Below are 13,409 nucleotides of genomic sequence, written 5' to 3'. Positions count from 1 at the left end.
GTTAAATTAATTATAACTTCCTGTGGGGTAAATAAGGATTATTTAGCTGTTGAGGTAGTTATGGTTGAAGGCTATTTGGCTGATTTGGTAGACGTTATTGAGGAGTATTTTGCTGAGGGGTCATGCTAGTTAAAGGGTAATTGGCTGAGAGGTGTGACAGTGCCTCTCCAGCATCCTTTATTGGTGGTGGTGTTCCATGTTGCCTTTTGTTTATGTTTCATTTTCTGTTACATGTGCCTATGTTTTGGTTAAATGCCATGGCCCAGTTAGGCGGTATGTGTTGTCCCTCATTCGCTACACCACCTGTGTGTTATTTTGTTCGTATGTTGTCTCTTTAAAGACAAAGCCTTTTGTGTTGTGACCATTTGTCATTTATTGATGTAGTTACTTTGGCTCTCTTCGTTGTGGTTAGAGAACGTTTATGTCCAGTTTCATTACTTTCATTAAACTTCAGTTGGAGACTTGCATTTGCTTTCTTTCTTTTCCTGTACATTTTACATGTCTGACAAGAGCAGGTGTGGCTGAAGGCTATTTTACAGTTGGGGAAGTTTTCTTGAAGGCTATTTGACTGTGGGGGTTAATATGTCTTAATGGGGTAATTGGTTGTGGGGTACTTAAGGCTGGGGATTATTTAGTTATTGAGGCCAATCTAGCTGATGGGGTAGATGATGAGGGACTGTGGGGGTGACTTGGGTTGGGGGTAATTGGCTGTGAGGTAGTTGAGGCTGAGGGGTTATTTAGCTATAGAGGTAGTTGTGATTGAAGACTATTAGACAAATGGGGTAGTTGTTGAGGGGATGTGGGGGTCATTTGTGTTGAGAGGTAATTGGCTGTGGGGTAGTTAAGGCTAAGGGGTTATTCAACTGTTGGGGTAGTTGTGGTTGAGGGGTTATTTAGCTGTGGGGTTTAATTTGCATTAAGGGGTAATGGCTGTGATGTACCTGTGGCTGAGGGTTTATTTATCTGTTGGGGTAGCTGAGTCTGAGGTGAAGCCTCAAGAAGAACAAAATGTTAGTTTGTCAAGCCAACATCATGATAATAATAATAATAATAATAATAATAATAATAATAATAATAATAATAATAAGAAGAAGAAGAAGAAGAAGAAGAAGAAGAGGAAGAAGAAGAAGAAGAAGAAGAAGAGCAATTTGACAACCCAATAAATAACAAAAAAGAAGAAATAAGAAAACAAGAAGTTGACTTTGTAAGACCAACATAATAAAAGAACAGCAAGTTGGCTTTGGCAAGCCAATTTAATAAATATATACTGATCTATCCTCTTAAAAAAGAAGTGCATGACAGTGATCAGCATTATGCAAATTTATGTTTTGACTGAAGAGTGAAAGCCTTAATACTTATTCATGGTTTATTTTAGCCATAATGATCTGATATACATACCAAGATTCAAACTGTAAACTAGGTATGAGTCACTGTCCATGACCTGACAAATGAATGGGCCCTGCTGAACGCTACTGTAGAAATGAGAGCCAAGCAACTTGTTAAGAAGTGAAATGATAAAGTGTACTCAAGCCTCAAGAGCTCTCTCTTTAAAAACACCAAGCCATGGAGAGAGGGTGACTCAATCCATATCAGATTGCCTAATTCCTCAGAACTGTTTTTATTCATATCCCAGAGTAACTGATCTGCAGCCAGCTCTTCTTTGCATCAGGTTCGGAGTCATTAAATCACAGCCATGGTGTGCGTGTTCCAAAGAGAGGGGGGATCGGTGCACAGCCTCCTGCGCTGCCTCCTGCGCTGCCTCCTCATTTCCACCATCAGTTCTGTCAGCAAGCTCAAATCCACTACACCTGCCACTGCTGTTTGAATCCTGGAGGAGGCCACTGAGGCTGAGCTGGGCCAGGTGATAGCAATGTACAGAGTGCTCTGAGCCATATCACAGGCCTCCTGCCTGTTATCTCAGTCTTTCACAAACCACTCAGTTCTTGCTCACAGTTAGTGAGACCATTCTGGCAGACTCACTTATTGAGAAACTGTGCAGTAGAGGTCCATTCTTCCAACAAGTATAGAGAATCTCTGTTAAACTTTACAGACCTTTAACTTATAGCACTAAATAGATTTTAGCATATAGATTTATTAGGCATCAAAAATTACAACTATAACCAAAAAATGACAAAAAACAGCTGCACAAAACAGTATTCAATATGACAAAAACATATCCATTAATCTGTATTTAACTAGCTTACTTTCACACACACACACACACACACACACACACACACACACACACACACACACACACACACAAAAAAAAAAAAAAACTTTAACAAAGTAAACATTTACCTATGGACAGTCAATTCTGTCAAACAAAAGTCATGACAATTGTACTAGAAATCAATATGACAAACTTTGCACAGAAAGAGCATTTGGCTAGCTAGCTAGTAACAGACATCATGCCTAAATGTGACCATAGCTGAGTCCACTATTATAGCAATATTGTAAAATAAAATTCATTTAACCATTGGTGTCTATTATTTTCATATTCTTCTTCGTCAAAGGAATCAAACCCCTCAGGTTCTAAAGCTTTGTTATCTTCTATGCAACTTCAGCAGCTATAAACATTTTGCACAACATTTGTCAATTGAATGGGGAATGAAATATTTTTGACATGAAGGGTAAATGCTTAGTGATTTCATGATTGTTTATTGATTAGCTTCACACAGATTGATGCAAAATTAATCACATAGGGTGATTATATGGATAAGACCAGAGTGAGATATGAACACCCAAATCACATGGTAAGAGGCAGATGACTTATCTTAACCTATATCTGTCGATAAAATTGAAAGGGCAGATCCTACATATTCAGGAAATGTATAAACCATATTTTTACACTGTCTTATTGCAAAGATACTAATTAAAACAAAGCGACACATCAAAGCTGATGCGCCAGTGCTTGCGTTATTCCAAAAATGTTATTTTAATTTAATTGCAAAAACATCAGTATGTTAGTCTGAGAACATTATTATAATGTTAGACTGAGAATATTATTGTAACAGTCTGAGAATTATTGCGAAAATGTTAACGTTAAATCAAAAACATCAGTATGACATTAGTTCTGTTATTTTAGCATCTGAAAATGTTATTTTCATGTTATTGTGAAAACCTTAGTATAAGAACTTTATTATAATGTTAGTCTGAAAATGTTATTTTAACATAAACCTGAGAATGTTATTTTAATGTTATTGCAAAAATGTTAATAAAACATTAGTCCAAGTGCATTATTTCAACATTAGTCCTAGAATGTTATTGCTGTTGAAGCCTTTTAATAAGAGTCATCAGAATGATGTAATTTCATGACTGGTAGTTTAATCAGTACAGCAAATTTTGTACAGCAAATTTTGTTGGTCTATCTTTTTAGCTGAAGGCATTATAAAATAAATGAAGGCAGTTTCTGAAGAAACTTTATGTTGGCTTGACAAAACCTAATAATAATAAAAACCTAATAATATTGAGTGAGGTTAAACAGTTTAAATGTAAAATGAAATCATTAAATATTGTTGAAATACTGATATACTCTTAAATTATAGTTAACAGTTTAAAAGTAATTTGAAATGAAATTTGCTGTGAGGTAGTTGAGGCCAGTGGGTGTTCAGCTGTTGGGGAAAATTTGGTTGAAGGCTATTAGGCTGATGGGGTAGCTAAATACTAACTACCACAACTTCTAAATAACCCTTCAACCGAAACTAACCCAGAGCCAATTATTCCAAATTCAAAAGTACCCCAACATCTAAATAACTCATCAACCATAACTACCCCATTTTGTGAGAATGTTAGTGTGAGTCCAAGATTAATGTAATGTTAGTACAAAAACATTAGTCCAAGAATGTTTCTATAACGTTAGTGTGAAAATGCTATTTTAGGGAAGTCCAAGGATGTTATTTTAACATTAGTGTAAAAACATTATTTTAACATTAGTGTGAGAACATTAGTATGTTAGTCTGAGAATGTTATTTTAACATTATTCTGAAAACCTTAGTATAATATTAGACTGAGAATGTTAGCATAACTCTAAGAATAAAATTCTTGTGCTTAGAATAAAATCATTGTTAGTCTCGGATGAAGAAGATCATGTTCATTTAGGCATGGATTGCCCGTGGCTCCCTAATCTGATGACAGATCTGGGGGCTTGTACCGGGGATCGTACCAAGGGGAAAAAAAATTGTATTTTACTAGAAATTGCATTTGACCTGTAGACAAGCAATCTATTTTAGTAACTGTTCAGGTAGTGGCAGCCATTTTCTCTGCATCAATGGACAGGAAGAATTGGTTTTACCTCCAGAAACAGGTAAAATGTTTTATACATTCTAAGATTACATTGGAGGCTTCTTCTGCAATTTTCATTTGTGCAAAACCTTGCTGTCCTCTTTGTTCTCCCAAATGGGGCAAGTATTGCAAAAACTAAGATGGGTAAAACACCCTAAACTTGGCGGGATAGAAATGGTTATAAGAATACAACTGTGCCATGGGTGGGAGAAACCAAGCATCTCTTCTTTCAGGCATGTATATCCACATAAAGGTTCATTCCAGGACAGACATCTGCAGTTGGCTGTGGCATGTATTCTGGATGAACGGGGAGATCCAGAGTGGGATTGTGTGTTGTTTGTTATCAATTTGGACAAAAATATTTAAAAAATTGGATAAGTTAACTAAGAAAACCACAATCACACCCACCACCGCAGCTGGAACAGTAACTGCCCTGCCAGCACCATATAAAACAGACACATCTAAGTCAGGTACAAAAAATGATTTGGCAAAACCCAGTTAGGGAATCCCAAGTCAAAACAAACAAACTGCATCATTAATGCTGCCATGGCAGCTGGTAGAAAAAAGGATTCTGAGTCATCTTCCAATTTGAGAGATGGGGACACCAAATTTTATATTGAGCAGAGGATCTCCCTTCACAGTGGTCAGGAATAAATTGACTGTCCCCTCACCTTAATTCATGGTAATTAAAAACATAGTCTGTATGTGTGTATTTTAATGTTATTGCAAAAAGCATTATTTTAGAAGGATGGAGAGTTGAACAAAAGGATAGAAGTAATCCTGAATTAGTTGACTTGCATGGAAACTCATTGCCTTAAACTACTTAGGTTTTTACACAAGGTAAAACCAGTCAAGTTGTATTAACATAACAACTTAATTGGATTCAGCAGATAAACAAAGTTTACATTAGTAGTATTTACTTGAAATCTTTAGTTCATATAAATGCTCTTTTCTTCATTACACACTGTACAGAATAATTATTTTAAACATTACTTTTTAAGGCAATGTAATACAAATTTTGAACCAACAAACAGGCTACAACCCAATTGCGCACTATTTACTAATACTAACTAGTTTTTCACTATGTAGTGTAATTAATATAGTCAAATTTGAGTATACTCAAAAATCTAATATACTTATCACTGGACAACATAACCTAGCTGGTTCAGCGGTGACAGTTGAGGGCGAACGGTCTTAAATGTCCGTACAACATGGATTTCTTTATTTAAAACAGCAAAAATAATTAATTAACATAAATGGTTGCTATTTCAGTAGGAAGTTTGTTTGAAACGCATGTTACTTTAAGTTAGCTAGCAGCCTAGCTGTAGTAGTATTTGGCCTTCGTAGGCAAGCTTGGTAGTTAGCATAAGCCGATTAGCCAGCCAGCTAAATTTAACTTATAAATGTTTGAAAACAAGGTAGAATATCAGACTTTATTTTAGGTTTAATACCAATGTTGATGTAATGTATAGACTCAGTGAGAAATCTATGACATTGATCAATCAGATCTTAATGTTGCTTAATTGACATGTAACCTAGCTAACCTCCCTGCTGAGGTGTGAGCTCCGGTTAACCTGAACAGGAAAATTGTTAGCGTGAGCCGAGAATAATTTTATGTTTAGGTGAGATATTACAAAAAGAATACGATAAAAGGAAGTTTAAAGTGACAAATTATGTAAAATATTCTCAGGGAATGATTAAGACACGCACCTGCTAATAACCTGCGACAAAGAGAGGAGAGGGAAAATAGGGTAAGAGAGGCTCCTACTTTTAGACAAATTTGTAAAGTGAGATTAAAATAAAATGTAAAAACAATGCAATTGTTTTTTGGTTTAATTATAGGTATAATTCATAATGATAATGATAGTAACTTAATTTGAATTGTAAGTTTTAAATAATTAAAAAACTAATCAAGGTTTCAAGGTTTTTTGCGCCTTCAGGCTTTGTTTAGCTTTGCTTAGCGTCCCGGCATCGAAATCAGGTAGGCTACCTATAAATGTCAGGAAACCCAGTTCCTGGCTACATCCCGATGACAGTGTACCATTGATTCTGTTGGTAATTTGGATGTTTCGCTGTCGAGCCCTACTGCCTTTCATTCCGGTTTCACTGTTTTCCATAATGCAGCTGTGTTTTACATACGGCATTTTGCTACTCAGTCCCACCGAAGGGGCGTATTCCTTTACGATATTAATGTCAGTGTATATACCATGTGAAATATCACCGTTTAGCATGGTAAAGTTGTGAAGGCTGCGGTTTAGTTCACGGAAAAACAACTGTCTGAAAAGAAAACTGGAACCTACACGTAAGGTTAGTAAATAAAGCAGCACTCTTCTACGGAACCGCATTTGTCGTCGTAAAGCGGTACAGTAAAAAGTATCGTTAATTTCCTTTTTTTATCAAAGAAAATCTTTATATCTTACAATTCTGTATGTTGGCAAAGCAACGCTCATTTATTTTGTGTACTAACTCACCAAACCCGTACTGTTAAGATCAGTATATAGTATATACCTTATAGTATAGTGTGTAGTCATAATAATAAGCAAAATGTCTGGTGGCAAGAGCATAAATACAGATACTAAGGAGAGCAGGCCTGAAAGTTGCCTGATCATTCTGCCGATCCAGAAAGTACTTCAGAAACAATATTTGGCTGAAATAGTCACTAGCTGAACAGTGACTATATGGGGTCGTTGACAAGTTTAAAATGTGGCACATCCGAATAAGATCAAAGGAGTCTGAATCACTGCTTATCCATATAAGGTGTGGTAGATTTCCAACAAAGAAGGTGAGGGGTGGCTGCTGTTAAAAATATCAGAACATTAGTCGCAAATGACATTTTGTAAACATTCCAGCAAAAAAAGAAAAGTGCTGAATAGAGTGCATATACATGTTTCAATAGTGCTTTTATTTCCACCCGTGCTTATAATTGAAATGAGTCATTAAGCTTTGCAGACACTCATGAAATGAGACATTTAGATTCCTTATCATACTCAATGATGAATTCTGGGTAGATCTGAAACTTTTCAAAAATGACAAAAATCGTGGGGTTGGTTTCGTTGTCAACACAGCTGTCGTAGAAGCCATTAACTGATGTTTTAGCAGGAGGATGGACAAAGTTTGTATTGCCACGGGTGTAGTGACCCACCAGAACCCGTGCAACAAACATCGTTTTGCAGCTGTTTCCACACTTAGAATAACTGTCTGAGTATGAGGCATCTCTGGCAAAATAACTCCCTGATTAAGAAACATAAACTATTGAGAAAACAGTTACCAATCTCAATTGAACACTGCACTGTTGAACACTGTGGTCATGATTTCTAAAAACAATATGTAATTGTATTCAGTAACCTAAAATGCAAACTGTATTTTAAATATAATTTTAGATGTTACACCTTCTGTGTTCATACACTAGGCACATTACTCTTACAAACGTATATAATAATATAATAATATATAGTAAGATTAGTCTAATATTTGTCTACTCTTAGATGAGAATAATTATTGAATCAGCTATTCTCACCTTTGCCATACACTGTGCCATGAATCCCACAAATTCTCCAGTCAAAGTTATGCTCACAGATGGCATCTATTCGAGACTGTTCAGTTCCATGGAACAAGAGACGCTCATTCACCTCTTGCCCTCCATTCCTCGCTTTCATCTGCTCTTTCTGCCTAGTAAAACAAGAATCAAATAAGCACCAGCACAGAGTTTTATAGGGTTTTGAAGCACAGAACAGATAAGTGAATATGTTCTCAGGTGAAGTATACATAAGTTCTGTGTTAATAAGTTGTAAGTAAACTCTTTTAAAGAAAAGATTGAACATGATCTAGGTAATATCTTGATTTATGATAACAATGAAAATCTGATTCCTACCCATCTGACTGGTATCTTCATTTTTCTTTCAAGCATAATATGCAAAACTGCTAAAAATTAATTAGAAAATTCCTCTCGAATGTTCAATAATTTTTCATAGGAAGCAGTTGAATTTTGACCTTACCACTGGAAGACCTTCCACAGAGAGCTGTTCTGATTTCTCTGAATGCTCTTAACAGTGTAGTGGGGCATAGTCTCTTTAAACAATTTCTCTATCCTTAGGAATTCATTGTCTGTCCTAGGCAATGGAACCAGCTGCAACCAAGTATTACATTTTGCCTTGTTAAAAGGTGCAATTTGTATATGGATATAACTACAATATAGCTAAGAACACAATCCCCTCAGGGACAAGGAAGATTTCAAAAGAACTCAGTCATTGATCAGGCTGTTACATTGAATGATCAGTCCAGTGTACCTTGTAGGAGTAGCTGGGCAGGGCACCTCTATCCCAGTGTGCAGGAACCAGCACAAACGAGCTGGAGCTTTCACTCATGTGGAGAGAAATAAGCACACAGAGTCTTTGATTTATCAGCCTCAGTTTTTAAGCAGAGGAAATCCTAATAATGATTTAGTTAAAAAATATAAATAATATATATGTATTTTCTAGAATATTCAAATATTATATTTAGTTCTGATCAAGAATTATGACTAGACAAGAGACATTCTTGAGTGCTGATATAGAGTATAATAGCAGTGGAATTTTGAGCTATACATGTATTACTCCACTTTAGGTGCGTTCTATTAATCATTAATTATATTTAATGATCATTTTCTATCTTAGATTGTAAAAAACCTTGATGTTAATGGAATTACACATGAAAGAGACTGTCAGTAAACTCTTATTTCACTTGTTGCACAATAAATGGAAACATACTTGTATCATGTGTGTTTCCATTTATTGTGTAACCAGTCAAATAAGTGAAAAGAGTGTTGACAGAAATATGAGTCTGTTGAAACAGGAATAATTTTTTTACTGGGTTACAACTAAGCATTTGTAGATACGATACACTGTAGTGATTGGTCACATCAGTTGGCCATTTTAGACTGATACTTTTTCATTTTGCTGTTGAACTCTGAAGCAGACACAAATTGAGGCCTCCTCCGAATCTCTCTCTTGGTTTTATAGTGAATGTTTTGTTGATACATATCTGTAAGTAATACACACCATTAAGCAACATTAGGCAGTGTTGGTATACTTTTTATAATTCAAAAGTAATAAAATGGTAAAATGGCATATTGTTTATCCAGAGTACCTTTCATGTAGAGTATGTATGTGTGCTTCTCAGAAGTGACAGAAACCTCACTGTGCGGGTTAGATTGATAAAAGTTTTCCAGTTCTTGAGAGGTGAAAGGTGTTGCATGCTTTGTATCCTATGGATCATAACAGTGTACAGTCTTATGTGCAGTTGGATAAAATATTTTTAAAAAGTGTTAGCCAACCACCCTGCTCAGCCCCAGCAGAAATCCAGAATAAAAGCTACTGACCCCTTGTCCATATTCAGTCCATCCTCTTTTTTCATTCTTCCAGTACCAGAGCCACTTGGTGGTCAGGATAAAATTTGTATCAGAGGAAGCTGTCGACAGACGACGAACTGGTGCTGCTCCACACATCATAGTATTGAAGTCGACCTGCTGAGGCCCTGGACTGAGAGTTTAGTTTTACCTCTTAAGTGAATCACTTTAAAAAATAAACCCAAGTTAACATTTCATTACCTGATCTCAAGTTAACATTTTATTACCTTATCTCGTTAGCTGGGTTACAGAACGCTCTCTCTATCTCTTCTACATTTTGCAAGTCTTTCCATGTCTGTTCATTCTTATCTAGAACTTGCCATTTATAAGGCAGATGGTAATGAACACGGATACACTTGTCTGAAAAACACAAAACACAGAAATCAAAGAAATTTCTCTGCTAAATAATCTTTATTAAGAAACAACCAGAGCTGAACCATAATCAACCCAGAACCTACATCTGGAAAGGGTGGTTTAATAAGTGTGGTCAGTGCTTTTGCTGTTGTTTGACCTACCACTTACATGTTGGAAAATATATGTAATTAAAAAAATACAATCTGAATTTCCAGTACAATTAAAGTGAACACTGATGGAGCTAGTGTAAAGCAATATGAAAATAACCACTGTTTTCTGTACTTGTGAGAGGTGAGTGAGTTTCCATGATCTGTGCAGTGGTTTACCTCTAAAATTGCATTCTTTGCGAATGAAGAAACGGCAGAAAATGAATAAAAATTGAAGAATCAAGAAAAGGAAAAAAATCTCCTTTAGGTCCTGTTCATTCACTAGTCTCCTGAGGCTTTGCCACAAACTCTCTTCAGCTACTGGACACACTAAAAGGGCAAAAGAAGATAACCATTATTAACAGATAATAAGGAGAGGAAACATGAACCAAGACCAAGGCTCTCAGTGTTTTCTCCAGTTCTAACATGTACTGGGAATAAGGCTTTATCTGTACAAGGAAAACTGTACAGATATATTTTTGAATTTATCAAATTATTGACACCTGAGGCAATTTTAGGGAATTTTGTTTAATCATCATTAAAGACTAATTGAGCCCTTGCAACAGAAAATAATATCAGCCAATTCCCATTTGTATAATCATTGCTAAATATGCTTTATCTAGACTAACCTTACATCATTCTTGTGGCCATTTAAAAATAAAGCTTGCAGTAATGCTTTATATTTTTGTTTTTATTTTAGAATGTGGAAAAACAGTAAATGGACATGTATGGTTTTTCATTGCAAGGGCCCAATTACTGAAGGCTAATGAGTATTCCCTCAGTTTCACTATAAGGCAGAATAAGACAAACATATCTAATACTGCTGGCTAGAAATAACTGCTCCAAACAACATATTCAATTAATTATTTAATTAGTTTAATGGCTAACCAATATTAAAGGAAATTAAGCATGTGAATACATAATAAATGCGAGATAGTCAGACAAGGCTCAGGTATATGAACCTAACTACATCAAGCCATAGGCATAAACAAAAAATTAAGAAATGGATAAAACCACAGTGCAACATTTTAAAACCAAATGAATGAGAGACTTAATAGGGCAAATGTCTTAAAATTAAGGACATTACACCACGGGTTCCTTAAAGGGTAGTTTGACCTAGGAATCCTTAATCCAGACGGGTTGACTAACCTAATTCCATAGTGGGACAATTATTACGAAGACAGATAGTGAACTGACATCAGCATAGACCATATAGAAGAAGGGCTTACTTTTTTCTTGGACTGATTTCACGTTCAGGTCACCGTCCGCATATGCCTCGAATGTGATTGCACATTATTCCACGGTTTTCGATGGAATTACAGCGACTGATTGTTACTCTGAACTTTCTGGTGAGACACAGGTCCATTCGGATCTGCTCTATAATCCGTCTGAATTACCAAGGCCTTTGAAGTTGCTTCTGTGGGCTACCCTAATACTGGTTTCTCAGTTGACGATACAACGCTGAAGTTGGTTGCTTATTTGCAGATTCAGACTCGTTTGGTTACTTATTCACAGCTTCCTATTCGGCGGCTGAAGTTGGTTTCTTATTCGTAAGGGGAGTGTTCACGACGCAAATTTGCTGCTCACTTCATGTTACAGAATTAGATTAACTAAAAGAAGATGTGATCATAAATTTGCTGTGTGTATATGAATGAATGTGTGTCTATGAATGAATGAATAGCATTTCTCATCCTTATATTGTGAATATAAAAATTACATTAAATTACAATGTAATTAAAATATTTATTTATCGTTATGACCCTGTCTAGGCTGGGAGGGCGTAACGTAGCATCACAGCGGTAGTAAAGAATGGAATGCAAACCAGATAAACAGGTTGATGGCAAAGGTCAAGCATATTTAGAAGTGTTCAGATACATGAAGCTGGTACAATAATGTCAGGAGTGGCCCAGGCCAATACAACAAACAAAACCACACTAGAAACAAACAGAGACAACTGACTAAGATAACAAAAAGAAACATACAATCACTACACTGACTATACTGGTTTAAACAGATAAATCCACACCGAAATAAGATGGAAGCCACTCTCTACCACCAGTGTGTAACTACTATATACAGGACAATATATACAAAATACAAGAGACATACAGTGGTGTGAAAAAGTGTTTGCCCCCTTCCTGATATCTTTTTTTTTTTTTTTGCATGTTGGTCACACATTTCCTATCAAACAAATTAAAATATTAGACAAAGATAAAAAAAATCCAAACCTACATGGCCCTGTGTGAAAAAAAGTGATTGCCCCGTAAACCTAATAACTGGTTGGGCCACCCTTAGCAGCAACAACGACAATCAAGCGTTTGCGCTAACTGGCAGTAAGTCTTTTAGAGCGCTGTGGAGAAATTTTGGCCCACTCATCTTTGTAGAATTGTTGTAATTCGGCCACATTGGAGGGTTTTTGAGCATGAACTGCCTTTTTAAGGTCAGGCCACAGCATCTCAATCAAATTCAGGTCAGGACTTTGACTAGGCCACTCCAAAGTCTTCATTTTGTTTTTCCTAAGCCATTCAGAGGTGGACTTGCTGGTGTGTTTTGGATCATTGTCCTGCTGCAGAACCAAAGTGCGCTTCAGCTTGAGGTCACAAACAGATGGCTGGACATTCTCCTTCAGGATTTTTTGGTAGACAGCAGAATTCATGGTTCCATTTACCACAGCAAGTCTTCCAGGTCCTGAAGCAGCAAAACAGCCCCAGACCATCACACTACCACCACCATATTTTACTGTTGGTATGGTGTTCCTTTTCTGAAATACTGTTTTACTTTTACGCCAGATGTAATGGGACACCTTCCAAAAAGCTCAACTTTTGTCTCGTCAGTCCACAGAGTATTTTCCCAAAAGTCTTGGGGATCATCAAGATGTTTTCTGGCAAAACTGAGATGAGCCTTTATGTTCTTTTTGCTCAGCAGTGCTTTTCGTCTTGGAACTCTGCCATGCAGCCCATTTTTGCCCAGTCTCTTTCTTGTGGTGAAGTCATGAACACTGACCTGAACTGAGGCAAGTGAGGCCTGCAGTTCTTTGGATGTTGTTGTGGGGTTATTTGTGACCTCTTGGATGAGTCGTCACTGCGCTCTTGGGGTAATTTTGGTTGGCCGGCCACTCCTGGGAAGGTTCACCACTGTTCCATGTTTTTGCCATTTGTGGATAATGGCTCTCACTGTGGTTTGCTGGAGTCCCAAAGCTTTAGAAATAGCTTTATAACCTTTTCCAGACTGATAGATCTCAA

At 36.5% G+C, this 13,409-nt stretch overlaps 1 protein-coding gene across 1 annotated transcript; it reads right to left on the bottom strand.

The window, feature by feature from the left end:
- Positions 1-1,397: 1,397 nt before the first annotated feature.
- Positions 1,398-11,682, bottom strand: LOC113567595 (protein mono-ADP-ribosyltransferase PARP12-like). The gene is made up of 10 exons (XM_035525719.2): positions 11,397-11,682; positions 10,348-10,497; positions 9,895-10,027; positions 9,641-9,800; positions 9,409-9,526; positions 9,207-9,303; positions 8,571-8,643; positions 8,280-8,410; positions 7,802-7,953; positions 1,398-7,515 (listed from the first exon to the last, which is right to left on the bottom strand). Coding segments are annotated over exons 1-10 (1,293 nt in total). The 5' UTR covers positions 11,398-11,682; the 3' UTR covers positions 1,398-7,237.
- Positions 11,683-13,409: the final 1,727 nt, after the last annotated feature.

This window comes from Electrophorus electricus, chromosome 6 (assembly GCF_041902795.1).
Source record: "Electrophorus electricus isolate QZ-2024a chromosome 6, ASM4190279v1, whole genome shotgun sequence".
NCBI classification, from domain to species: Eukaryota; Metazoa; Chordata; class Actinopteri; order Gymnotiformes; family Gymnotidae; genus Electrophorus; species Electrophorus electricus.
The sequence above is the reverse complement of the archived record's forward strand: the minus strand, read 5'-3'. Positions and strand labels throughout refer to the sequence as shown.

Bases quoted from the DNA above. Each gene is read 5' to 3' on its own strand.
- LOC113567595 (XM_035525719.2), bottom strand. The intron at 8,411-8,570 runs GTACACTGGACT...ACTTGGTTGCAG, and splicing joins TGCCCAGCTACTCCTACAAG to CTGGTTCCATTGCCTAGGAC. The intron at 7,954-8,279 runs GTAAGGTCAAAA...TTGTTTTACTAG, and splicing joins CTGTGGAAGGTCTTCCAGTG to GCAGAAAGAGCAGATGAAAG.